We start from the raw sequence: 13,353 nt of genomic DNA on the forward strand, positions 1-13,353 counted from the left end.
CAAATGCTCTTTTGGAGGCATATTTGTATTCTTTGAAAATGCTTCATTTCATCTTCTCATTATGGGCCAGTGTAGCTATAGACCACACTGTATGTATTTGGGAAAGGACTAAAAAACAGTAGCTGGCATCCATAGCAGCTTCTCCAGGTGCATGGTGCTGGAGACGTATGTAAGACTGTGTGGCCAGCCACAAAAACTAAAAAATAAATAAACACATAAATAAAAGAAAATGCTTCATTTTACTTATTTTTACCAGACAGTATGCATAAGAATTTAGTAGGCTTTCTGTTGCTATTGAAATTTACTAGAACAGGGTAATATCTAACTAACTCTCTTAGCTTTTCTGAGCTACATACTATTGACTGAATCTCCAGGACGCAAGCCTAAGGCTGCTTCAAGTTTATGTTAGAGAAACTTGGGGATACCTTTTGCTAATGTCGGTAAAAACCACCCTTGTTCAGCAGGTTGCCTCTTGGCAGTTTATGGACTTCATTTTTATAATTTGCACCTTTCTATTCTGACAAAGTTCTCTTAAGGCATGGAAAATAATTTGTTTAGAAGTATAAATTCATCTTTCTTTAAAGACAGTAGACTTTGGATCATGTTTATATAGTAGTTCCGTGAAATCACTAGGGTTGTTATGTTATATATCTATCATAAGTTTACATATACAATACCATTGCCCGCAGTGAATATTAAAACTGCAACCCAAATCAGGTTATCTGTACCTATGTCTTTTGTATCAGCAATTAAGTAAAATAAAGATGTTCTTTTCAGATTTGACACTGCAATAAGACGTCATTTTTCTGATAAATATTTTCAAACCCAGGCCTTTCTCTTAGAAATGCTTTTCAATAACAATGATGATTGAAACTGTCAACAGTAGGTAGGACCCTATAAATATGTCAGCTAATTATTTTTCCTTGCCAATGTATGAGATGTAGTGACTATTGGTTAGAGCGTAGTAGAAGTTTTTAAAAACAGTGCACATCCTAAATACTAATCTCAGTACTATTGAAAATGTAGTAAGTTAACTGAAGTACACAAACACAAGAAAGGAATTCACTGACTTATTAGATAGGACATATGCTAGGAGGTAAATACTCATTGGCACACATTAGGAAACTAACACATCCTTAAGAAATGAAAAACAGCCCCCACGATAAGGAGAAGTCTTGTTTAAAAACGAAAACAAGAAAGCCAGTTATACCTAGAAACCACAAGCTGACAATTCTTTGCAGACTGTTCAGTCTCCCTTTGATGCTGTTCATTGAACCAGAATGGGCAGCATGGAGCACTGAAGGATAACAGAGATAGGCAGGTTTGTTTGATTTTTCTGATAGCTGGTGGGGACGGCTGAGCACAACCCTCAGCCCTGCAGGGAAATGGTATGAGTTCCTGAGGAGGGTCAGGAATCTGTGCGGCAGCAACAGTGGCAGCTGGAGCTTCAAGGAAGCAAGGGTAAGAAAAGCAAAGCCAAAGGATTAAGCACCCAACTGCACCTCTGCTGATTAGGGGCACACACTCCTTCAGTTGGTTGTGAAATGGACTTGGTGTTTATAGGCAAAGAAAGGCAAATAATGTAGTAGTAATAATAATAATAATAATAACAACAGAAAATGGAGAATGTGGCTATAAAATACGGTGAAAATAAGGGAAGTTTTACTCCCTTTTCTGGGGATAGGACAGTGAAGAGATTATATTCTATGTCACCTCTGAGAGCAAGGAAATTACAAATTTTCTGCTGAGTTCCAGAACAGGTGATAGGAGCGTGATTTAGAGCCGAGTTGTAACTTGTTCTTCCTGTCCATCATCACCCCATTTGTGCATGAGCAGGTCACAAGCCTCTCCCCAAGTTTCAAATATCTCGTCTGAGGAGTCTAAGAGTTTAGAATTTGAGGAGCAGATACCGGGTACACATTGAAGAGAGCTGGAACAGGTTACAGGGCATTCACTGCTCTGAGCAGCGCCCTGGGCTTCACTTAATTCTATGTCACCGAGGTTAATTTCACTGTGAGAACAGGCCTCTGCTTGCCCTTTCTCCATATGAGAATATCTGATGTCTTCCCACATATAATGCTGCTGAACAATTCCACCAGAGATTGTATACACTGGCTCTGAACTGGGTTCAGACTTATGACCACTAAACTTGGAGAATAGGAGACCCAGTTTTTTGAATGAAGAACCCATGAAGGAACTTTTGCTTGATGACTCAGCTTTTGCCTTTCCTTGAGCACCACTGACTTGTGGCCTGGTTCTGATGAGAGGTTGCCCATGGCAGGCCTTTTTCTTGCAGCCTAAATTAAAAGAGACACTTTTGGTTTTGGGCCGAGCCCCACCACTGCCATTATTGTTATCATCCCTCTGAGAGAGTTCAGTGCTGCTGCTAGAAAAGCTTCTTCTTGGCTGTTTTCTATTTCCTAAGAGGTCAAGCACTTCAAATCGAAAGCTGGAGATGTCCTGCTTCAATTCCTAGGACAAGAGAGAAAACACATTATGTCAAGATATGTGGGTTTTAGCGCAAAATAGGCACATTGCGTATTCTTTGCAATGTTCCAGGTTTTGCTTTAATAGCAAATCACAAAGTACATGAACTACCAGAAAAATCTCACATTATTCCAGCACAAGGAAAGCATATTAAAAATTCTGTGGGCAGGGCTGGCCATTGGAAAAATTGTGCAGTTGGTGATATCGATTTCAGAACCCCCACAGCAGGGGCACACCAACAGACAAACCCCTTGCTGAAGTATTAACTAATAATTAAGGAATTTGATTAGGGTACTTTGATTAGGGATAGGGATAGGTGTCTGTATATAAAAGGGCTCCTGAACAGGAAAAGTTTTTAGGACTCTAAGGTTTAAAACTAAGGAAGTGGAGTGTGTCAGATAATGAGGCTGCTATTTTGGAAGAGGGGGCCCTGTTCATTCAAGTCCCAATGAAATGTCTTCTCTCTCTAATTGGCGGTTCAGATACTAGATTACTCTTTCAAAAACCATGTTTTAAAGGTTTAAAATATGATCTTGCCACTCTCTTGCTTAAATCTCTTTAGTAACTTGACACTGACCTTAGGGAAAAAATAGAAACTCTATATAACAAACTACAGAGTTTTTTAAGGCCTGGTATCTGTTGACCTCTCTGGTTTTATCTCTTCCTACTCTCCCCAGGCTCTTTACCATCTACCTGTATGGACATATCCTCTTGCCTGTGGCGCTTGGCCTGTGACTGTTCTCTCTGTCTAGAACACTCTTCTCCCCAACATTCCTTTATCTGGCTCCTGCTTTCTTTCTCTGTTTTTAAAAAATTAATTATAGAAAGAAGAGAGAAAGATTGATTTGTTATTCCATTTAGTTGCGCATTTATTGGTTAATTCTTGACTGTTCCCTGACCAGGTTGCACTTTGGTGTATCAGAAAGACACTCTAACCAACTGAGCTAACTGGCTAGGGCCTATCTAATTCCTTTTTCAAGTCTTAGCTAAAAAGTCTGCCCTGACTCCCAAAGTCCAAGTTAAGTGTCCCTCCTTCCTGTGTTTTTACAGCACCCTGTGTATATCCTGTTAGAATCCTCACTTGTCAGCCTTTATTATTAGTGTTTGTGTGTCACCCCATGAGAATAGGGACTGGCTATATCTTTTGTACCACTGTACTGCAGCACCTGCTGGAGTGTTGGGCACATAAACAGCCCTTGCTAGATGAGTTATCTCTACGGAATAGGATAATAGTCTTCCTAAGTCCCTTTGAAAATATACATGTGTTCTAAGATAGGGTTTCTCAACCACTTGACATGTTGTCCTGGATAATTCTTTGTTGCAAGGGCTATCCTATACATTGTAAGATGTTTTGTTGCAACCCTAGTCTCTACCCACTCTATGCCAATAGCACACACATCCCAGTATGACAACCAAGTGTCCCTAGACATTGCTAAATCTGCCCAGGGGAACATAATTGCCCCTGGTTGAAAATCTCTTTTAGGTTAATGCTAGTATTAGGACAATTTTAATGTTGAATGTCAGGGTTTCTTAAATCTTAGATTTAGTAATAGATTTTGTTGTTTTTTTTTATCCTATATATATATTTTTAAGTCAAGAGGGCCTTTAAATCTCCAGGCATCTACCCTTTGCTGACTTGCCCTTTACCACACATTCTTTTTCCTTTTCTTTTCTTTTCTTTATTATTATTTTTTTTTTTTGTATTTTTCCAAAGTTAGAAGCGGGGAGGCAGTCAGATAGACTCCCACATGCGCCTGACAGAGATCCACCCAGCATGCCCACCAGGGGCTGATGCTCGATGCTCTGCACATCTGGGATGTTGCTCCGTTGTGGCCGGAGCCATTCTAGCACCTGAGGCAGAGGCCATGGAGCCATCCTCAGTGACTGGGCCAACTTTGCTCCAATGGAGCCTTGGCTGCAGGAGGGGAAGAGAGAGATAGAGAGAAAGGAGAGGAAGAAGGGTGGAGAAGCAGATGGGTGCTTCTCCTGTGTGTCCTGACCAGGAATTGAACCCAGGACTTTCACATGCGAGACCAACGCTCTACCACTGAGCCAATCGGCCAGGGCCTCAGCACACATTTTTGCCACATCATTTAAAGTACTCAGTTCCCACTAAGAGAATATACATAATATGAATAGAATGCATAGGACAGATTCTTTTGTTCATAAAGCTGACTGTGTGACAGATATTGGTAAAATCTCTCCATCTAATGGATGACAGACTATTCTAAGAGGGAGAATAAAAATTGTAACTGACTTTTCTGTATTACAAACAATTGAAATTCTGGCACTAGTAACCTTAAACACTGAAGATTAAATAATGCTTAAGAAATATGAAATGAGGCCCTGAGCGGTTGGCTCAGCGGTAGAGCGTCGGCCTGGCGTGCGGGGGACCCGGGTTGGATTCCCGACCAGGGCACATAGGAGAAGCGCCCATTTGCTTCTCCACCCCCCTCCCCTCCTTCCTCTCCGTCTCTCTCTTCGCCTCCCGCAGCCAAGGTTCCATTGGAGCAAAGATGGCCAGGGCGCTGGGGATGGCTCCTTGGCCTCTGCCCCAGGCGCTAGAGTGGCTCTGGTCTCGGCAGAACGACGCCCCGGAGGGGCAGAACATCGCCCCCTGGTGGGCAGAGCATTGCCCCTGGTGGGCGTGCCGGGTGGATCCCGGTCGGGTGCATGTGGGAGTCTGTCTGACTGTCTCTCCCTGTTTCCAGCTTCAGAAAAATACAAGAAAAAAAAAAGAAATATGAAATGAGAAATTGGATCACTTCATGATTAAATTACCTTAAAATTTTCTTCTGTTAGTCCTTCATTTGTTTTGGAATTTCTTACCATAGCAGCCACATATCTTTTGACTAAATTCCTGATAACTTCCTATAATTAAAAAAAACAACACAAAACAAACATGAAGAGGCATTTCCATCTCAGGCTCTCAGTAAAATAAGAAACATATACAGGAAATAAAATATGCTTAGATCTTCTTTGCAATAGAAAATCCTCCCATGATCTATCCATTTTCTGCAAAAATGCAATCAGTTCCATTGGCTAAATGAATAATTATTATGTGCCCAAATTTGGTGGTAGAGTGGGCCAGCAATTCAAATTCATCTGATGGAAAAATTTCTACCCAAGCATAAGGTAACACAGATTCATGCTTACAGAATAATAAGAGAAGAATAATCCTTGACTGGTCATAGTCAATATCCTTTCCCTTCAGGTTGGCTTAAACTTTAACCTGCCCAGTTAGTAAGATAAGAGTTTTTGTTCCTTTTACAAAGTTGAGAAAGTCATTCTTTAGTGTTACAGAGTCCGCTGATTTCAATGTTCACTAATTACATATCCAAGATATTTTTCTTAGAGTCAATCTACACTTCTCCTTTACAGGAATGGCCTATTTTAACTTAGTTTTCTGAGAATGGCACACACAAATGGTTACTATATTTTGTATATTAGTAGTGGTAATGATGATGATAGCTACCACTTGATGCAAACTGTCACACACACACACACACACACACACATCTACACACATAGATACATACTCACCATTCAATTATCACAATAACACTGAGTTAAATTTTATCATTCCCATTTAACAGATGAGGAAACTGAGACTCAGTGAGGTTAAGTCACTTGTCCAAGGTTACACAACTGACCAAGGACAATTGTGCTTAATCTGTATGAGGAAGCTTTACCTGATAATGTTGATTCTGTATCAGGCTGCTAGCATGGCGTTCCTGTAATTAAAAATGGACAGAGACATTTACATCAACTGTCTCTCAGCAACTCTTACACCCAAATATTATTTCTAAATATTAAGAATGGAGAATGAAAGGAGTTCCTGCCTGACAAATCCCAAACATTTTAGGTTGGAGTGATTTTATGATATTAACATAGAGAGGTGTCACAGATGAGGAAAGGTAGGAAACAAATTTTGTTTATAAAAAACATAATTTTAAAAAGCCTTACTGTGAAGCTGCTCCAGTTGTGCCTTCTCTGTCTACCATCAGGGTCTCTTTTGGGGCAGAAAGTTTTATGAAACCAGTTCCCAAGGTATAGAAATGACTTGGGGCTTGGGATGATGTTGAAAGGAGGTGGCAAGGTGCCGCCTTCATCAAAGTAACTCATCCAGAGCTTTGTCCTTGCAAATTTCCACTCAATATCTGCATGATCCTATGAAAAAGAGAAATTTAAGGAAATGGGATTAGAAACTTCAAAAGGCACCCATGTTGAATTCTATAGCAAAACTTCTATCCTGCTTCTGTAGAAAGCAATTTGTCAGTACAGGCATTGATTGACTTACGACCTATGATACTTATGACCATTCGACTTTATGACCACAATCCCTTGCCATGACTGCTCCGCATATGGCAGCACAAGCATTGCCCAGCTGGGCATACGACAATGCGGACTAGCTTCCGGCAGCACTACCATCTCCGCGTGCACCATTTCAACTGTTATCCCAGACTCAGTACAATAATGAAAGAAAATTATGATAAAATATGACTTAAAAATTTTTATAACATCATTTCACAGTACAGTACATATAGCCTACTCAACTTACAACCAAATCGTGTTACGACTGGTCTGTCGGAACCAATTGTGGTCGTAAGTCAAGCACTAGCTGTAGATATAACAATTCAAATTACACATACTCTGTGATCCAGTAATCCTACTTGTACATATTTATCATATAAATATATCTATGAAAAGATGTATGCACAGGGCTGTTCACTATAGCACTGTAGCTTGTTCATAGCAAAACAATCCAGCAACAACCTAAATATCCAACAGTGGGAGACTGGTTAAATAAATGATGTTACCTCTATAATGTGGCTTACAATATAACTATGGAAAAATTATCTATGACATTTTATATATAGAATATGTATGTGTGTATATGCATTTGCCTGTATATCTATAAGACATCCAAGGCTTCTAAGTGAAAAGAAGCAATGTAAAGCACAATATATATTATGTACAATGATCCCATTCATGCAACTGAAAACCCTTTATATTACATACTTAGAAGTCCTAGACAGGCACATACTAAACTGTCAGCAGTAGTTATTCTTAAGGAGTGAAATCCCTGTGGAGAGGCTTTCTTTCTTTTTTTTTTAAATCAACAATATTGAAGTGTAATTTACACAGAATAATAATCACACATTTTATGTATTTGATGAATTTGAACAAGTGTATATACCCGTGAAATCACCATCAAAACCAAGCTAGACAGACACACACACATGCATTGGAATTTTATTTTAGGACTTTTAAGACCTGGGTGGTCTGATCTAATCCACAATCAGAATACAAAACTGTTCTACCATCTGCCCAAATGCCCTAGTGTTGTCCCTTTGTGATAAAATGCTCCTAAACCCCTAACTTCTGGCAACTACTGCTCCACTCTTCATCCCTATAGTTTGTCTTTTTCAAAATGTCATATAAATGGAATCATACAGTAGGTAACCTTTTGAAACCAGCTTATTTCACTCAATATTAATATTTTTGAGATTCGTCGGCATCTTTTTCATGTAGCACTAGTTCATTCCATTTATTGCTGAGTAGTTTACCATTATATGAATGTCTCACACATTGTTTATTCATCACTTCTTGAAGAACATTTGGGTTATTTCCAGTATTTAGCAAGTATGAATAAATCTGCTATGAAATTTCATGATAGGTTTTTGTGTGAACATAAGTTTAATACCTCTAACTTAAATATCTAGGAGCAGTATGGCTGAGTCATGTGGTAAATATAAGTTTAACTTTATAATAACCTTCCAGTTTTCTATAGTGGCTGTACTGTTTTTTTATTTCCCACTGCCTGCTCTGAATCCTCCTTACCACTTTTCAGGTTTTTAGTTCAGCTATTTACAATAGCTAAGTTTTGGAAGCAGCCCAAGAGCCCATCAGTAGATGAGTGGATAAAAAGCTGTGGTACATTTATACAATGGAACACTATGCAAATGTAAAAAAGGATATCTTACTTTTTGTGACAGCATGTTTGCACCTGGAGAGTATTATGCTAAGTGAAATAAGCCAATTAGAGAAAGACAAGTACCATATGATTTCAATCATATGTGAAATCTAATGAAAAAATAATAATCTAGCAAGAAAAATAGAAACAGAATCATAGAGAGCAGGCTGACAGCTGTTTTAGGGCTGGTTGGGTGACGGTGGGGGATTGATTGAAAAGGAAAAAAGAAAAAACTCACAGACATGGAAAACAGTATGCTGATTGCTAGGGGAGAAGGGAGGGAAGACATGGAGGAAGGTATAGGGAGATAAATAGTGATGAATGGAGACTTGACTTGGGATAGTAAACACACAATACAGTGTAAAGGTGATGTGTTGTAAGATTGTGTACCTGAAACCGGTACAGTTTGTTAACCAGTGTCATCCCAATAAATTCAATAAAAAATAAGTTTAGCCATTCTAACAGATAAGTAGTAGGCTTTCATTATGTAATTAATTTGCATTTTCTAAATGGCTAATGATATTGAGCATTTTCCATATACTTATTTATTGTCTATATATCCTCTATGGTGAAGTGTCTGTTCAGATCCTTTACCTATTTTAATTAACTGATTGATTGATTGATTGATTGATTTAGAGGGGAAGGGGCAGAGAGAGAGAGAGAGAGAGAGAGAGAGAGAGAGAAACACATCAATTTGTTGTTCCACTTATTTATGCATTTATTGGTTGATTTGTGTATGTACCCTGACGGGGGATGGAACCTGCAACCTTGGCATACCAGGATGACACTCTAACTAACTGAGCTTCCCAGCCAGTGCTTTCCTTTGCTTGTTTCAAAACATTTATTGATTGACTTTAAAGAGAGGAAGGGCGTTTGAGAGTGATAGAAACAGGATCTGTTCCTGTATTTGCCCTGACCAAGGAAAACACATAACCTTTGCATATCAGGATGATGCTCTACCCAACAGAGCTACCTTGCCAAGGCTCTTTGCCTATTTTTAATGTTATTTTTTATTGCTGATGTATTTTGAAATTTTAAAAAATATATTCTGCCTGACCAGGCAGTGGCGCAGTGGATAGAGCATCGAGTTGGGATGCAGAGGACCCAGGTTCGAGACCCCGAGGTCGGCAGCTTGAGCGCGGGCTCATCTGGTTTGAGCAAAAGCCCACCAGCTTGAACCCAAGGTCGCTGGCTCCAGCAAGGGGCTACTCGGTCTGCTGAAGGCCCGCGTTCAAGACATATATGAGAAAGCAATCAATGAACTACTAAGGTGTTGCAACGCTCAATGAAAAACTAATGATTGATGCTTCTCATCTCTCTCCGTTCCTGTCTGTCTGTCCCTGTCTATCCCTCTCTCTGACTCACTCTCTATCCCTGTAAAAAAAAAAAAAAAAAGGTATTCTGGATACTGTCTTTCAGAAAGATAAATTGCAAATGTTTTTTCCACGTCTGCACCTTGTCTTTCCATTCACTTAATGGTGACTTCCATAGAGCAAAATGTTATTAATTTTGATGAGGCCAAACTTATCAAAATTTTAATGGATCATGCTTTTGGTATTATATCTAAGACCTCTTTCCCTTACCGATTCATGAAGATTTTCTCTTATGTTTTCCTCTGTAAGATCTCTAATTATAAGATTTGCATTTAGTTCTATGATCCACTTTGAGTTAATTTTTGTATAACATGTGAGGTTTACATTGAAGGTGTTTTTCTTTTTGATAACCAATTGTCATTTGCTTAAAAGGTTATTGTTCCTCTATTGAATTGTTTCTGCATCTTTGTCAACCATCACTTGGATATGCTGGGAATACTGAATATCCACATTCAAGAGAATGAAGTTGGATTCTTTTTATTTTATTTTAATGAGGTGACATTGATAAATCATGGTACATATGTTCAGAGAAAATATCTCCAGGTTGTTTTGACATTTGATTATGTTGTATACCTCTCACCCAAAGTCAAATTGTCTTCTGTCACCTTTTGTCTGGTTTTCTTTGTGCCCCTCCCCTCACCCCACCCCCTCCTTCTACTCCCTCCCCCCTCGGTAACCATCACACTCTTGTCCATGTCTCTGAGTCTCATTTTTATGTCCCATCTATGTATGGAATCATATAGTTCTTAGTTTTATCTGATTTCCTTATTTCACTCAGTATAATGTTATCAAGGTCCATCCATGTTGTTGTAAATGATCCGATGTCATTATTTCTTATAGCTGAGTAGTATTCCATAGTATATATGTACCAAAGCTTTTTAATCCACTTGTCCACTGACGGACACTTGAGCTGTTTCCAGATCTTCACTATGGTGAACAATGCTGCCATAAACATGTGGGTGCATTTCTCCTTTTGGAATAGTGCTATTGTGTTCTTAGGGTATATTCCTAAAAGTGGGATAGCTGGGTCAAAAGGCAGTTCATTTTTTAATTTTTTGAGGAATCTCCATACTGATTTACACAGTGGCTGCACCAGGCCGCATTCCCACCAGCAGTGCAGGAGGGTTCCCTTTTCTCCACATCCTCGCCAGCACTTATTCTGTGTTGTTTTGTTGATGAATGCCATTCTGACTGGTGTGAGGTGATATCTCATTGTGGTTAAATTTGCATTTCTCTAATGATTAGTGATGTTGAGCATTTTTTCATATGCATATGGCCATCTGTATGTCCTTTTTGGAGAAGTGTCTATTCATTTCTTTCGCCCATTTCTTTATTGGATTGTTTGTCTTCCTGGTGTTGAGTTTTACAAGTTCTTTATAAATTTTGGTTGTTAACCTCTTATCAGACATATTGTCAAATATGTTCTCCCATTGTGTAGTTTGTCTTTTTATTCTGTTCTTATTGTCGTTAGCTATGCAAAAACTTTTTAGTTTGATATAGTCCCATTTGTTTATCCTGTCTTTTATTCCACTTGCCTGTGGAGATAAATTGGCAAATATCAATATATTGCTGCGAGAGATGTTGGAGAGCTTACTGCCTATGTTTTCTTCTAAGATGCTTATGGTTTCCCGCCTTACATTTAAGTCTTTTATCCATTTTGAGTTTATTTTTGTGAATGGTATAAGTTGGTGGTCTAGTTTCATTTTTTTGCAGGTAGATGTCCAATTTTCCCAACACCATTTGTTGAAGAGGCTCTCTTTTCTCTATTGTATGCTCTTACCTCCTTTGTCAAATATCAATTGTCCATAAAGCTGTGGGTTTATTTCTGGATTCTCTGTTCTGTTCCATTGATCTGTATGCTTGTTCTTATGCCAGTACCAAGCTGTTTTGAGTACAATGGCCTTGTAGTATAACTTGATATTGGGAAGTGTGATACCTTCCGCTTTATTCTTCCTTTTCAAGATTGCTGAAGCTATTTGCGTTCCTTTTTGGTTCCATATAAATTTTTGGAATATGTGTTCTATATCTTTGAAGTATGTCATTGGTATTTTAATTGGTATTGCATTAAATTTATCAATTGCTTTGGGTAATATAGACATTTTAATGATATTTATTCTTCCTAACCTTGAACACAGTATATGCTTTCACTTGTTTGTATCTTCATTGATTTCTTTTATCAATGTTTTATAATTTTCCAAGTACAAGTCTGTAATCTCCTTGGTTAAATTTACTCCTAAGTACTTTATTTTTTTAGTTGCAGCAGTGAGGGGGATAGTGTCCTTAATTTCTCTTTCTGACAGTTCATTGTTGGTGTAAAAAAAAAGGCAGACTGAGTAACCCCTTGCTCGAGCCAGTGACCTTGGGTCCAAGCTGGTCAGCCTTGCTAAAACCAGATGAGCCTACGCTCAAGCTGGCAACCTCGGGATCTCTAACCTGGATCTTCCACATCCCAGTTTGATGCTCTATTCACTGTGTTACTGCCTGGTCAGGCCTCTCTCTTTTCTTCTTGGTGAGTCTAGTTAAAGGTTCATCAATTTTGTTTGCCTTTTCAAAGAACCAGCTCCTGGTTTCATTGATCTTCTGCATTGTTTATTTAGCCTCTATGTCATTTATTTCCACTCTGATCTTTATTATTTCCTTCCTTCTACTACATCTGGGCTTTACTTGCTGTTCTTTTTCTAGTTCTTTTAGATGCAGGGTTAAGTTGTTTATCTGAGCTTTTTCTAGCTTCTTAAAGTATGTGTGTAGTGCTATGAACTTCCCTCTCAGTACTGCTTTATATATTTGGGTGCTCCTATATTAGGTGCATAGATATTTATGATGATTCTATCTTCCTGTTGGATTGCTCCCTTTATCATTATGTAGTGGCCTTCTTTATCTCTTACTATATTCTTTGTTTTAAAGTCCATTTTGTCTAATATAAGTATTGCTACCCCAGCTTTTTTTTCATTTCCATTTGCATGAAAATTTTTTTCCATCCTTTTACCTTCAGTCTATGTGCATCTTTTGTTTTAAGGTGTGTCTCTTGTAGACAGCATATGTACGGGTCCTGTTTTTTTTTTTTTTTTTTTTTTTCTGAAGCTGGAAACGAGGAGGCAGTCAGACAGACTCCCGCATGCGCCCGACTGGGATCCACCCGGCATGCCCACCAGGGGTGATGCTCTGCCCATCCGGGGCATCACTCTGTCGTGACCAGAGCCACTCTAGCACCTGGGGCAGAGGCCAAGGAGCCATCCCCAGCGCCCGGGCCATCTTTTTGCTCCAATGGAGCCTCGGCTGCGGGAGGGGAAGAGAGAGACAGAGAGGAAGGAAGGGGGGTGGAGAAGCAGATGGGTGCTTCTCCTGTGTGCCCTGGCTGGGAATCGAACCCGGGACTCCTGCATGCCAGGCCGACGCTCTACCACTGAGCCAACCGACCAGGGCCGGGTCCTGTTTTCTTATCCAAGCAGCTACCCTATGTCTTTTAATTGGATCATTTAATCCATTTACATTTAAGGTTATTATTCATATGTAGTT

The 13,353-nt window shown here is 39.2% G+C and overlaps 1 protein-coding gene across 1 annotated transcript in view; it reads right to left on the reverse strand.

Moving 5' to 3' along the window:
• Positions 1-1,680: 1,680 nt before the first annotated feature.
• TRPC5 (transient receptor potential cation channel subfamily C member 5) overlaps positions 1,681-13,353 on the reverse strand; it is a 352,945-nt gene continuing 341,272 nt past the window's right edge. Inside the window, exons 8-11 of the mRNA XM_066356460.1 lie at positions 6,454-6,657; positions 6,180-6,221; positions 5,269-5,358; positions 1,681-2,472 (exon numbers count right to left, since the gene is read on the reverse strand). Of these exons, the coding sequence (XP_066212557.1) occupies positions 1,777-2,472; positions 5,269-5,358; positions 6,180-6,221; positions 6,454-6,657 (1,032 nt within the window). The 3' untranslated portion in view covers positions 1,681-1,776. The remainder of the gene's footprint in view (positions 2,473-5,268; positions 5,359-6,179; positions 6,222-6,453; positions 6,658-13,353) is intronic.

The sequence above is a fragment of the Saccopteryx leptura genome, chromosome X (assembly GCF_036850995.1).
Source record: "Saccopteryx leptura isolate mSacLep1 chromosome X, mSacLep1_pri_phased_curated, whole genome shotgun sequence".
Lineage (NCBI taxonomy): Eukaryota > Metazoa > Chordata > Mammalia > Chiroptera > Emballonuridae > Saccopteryx > Saccopteryx leptura.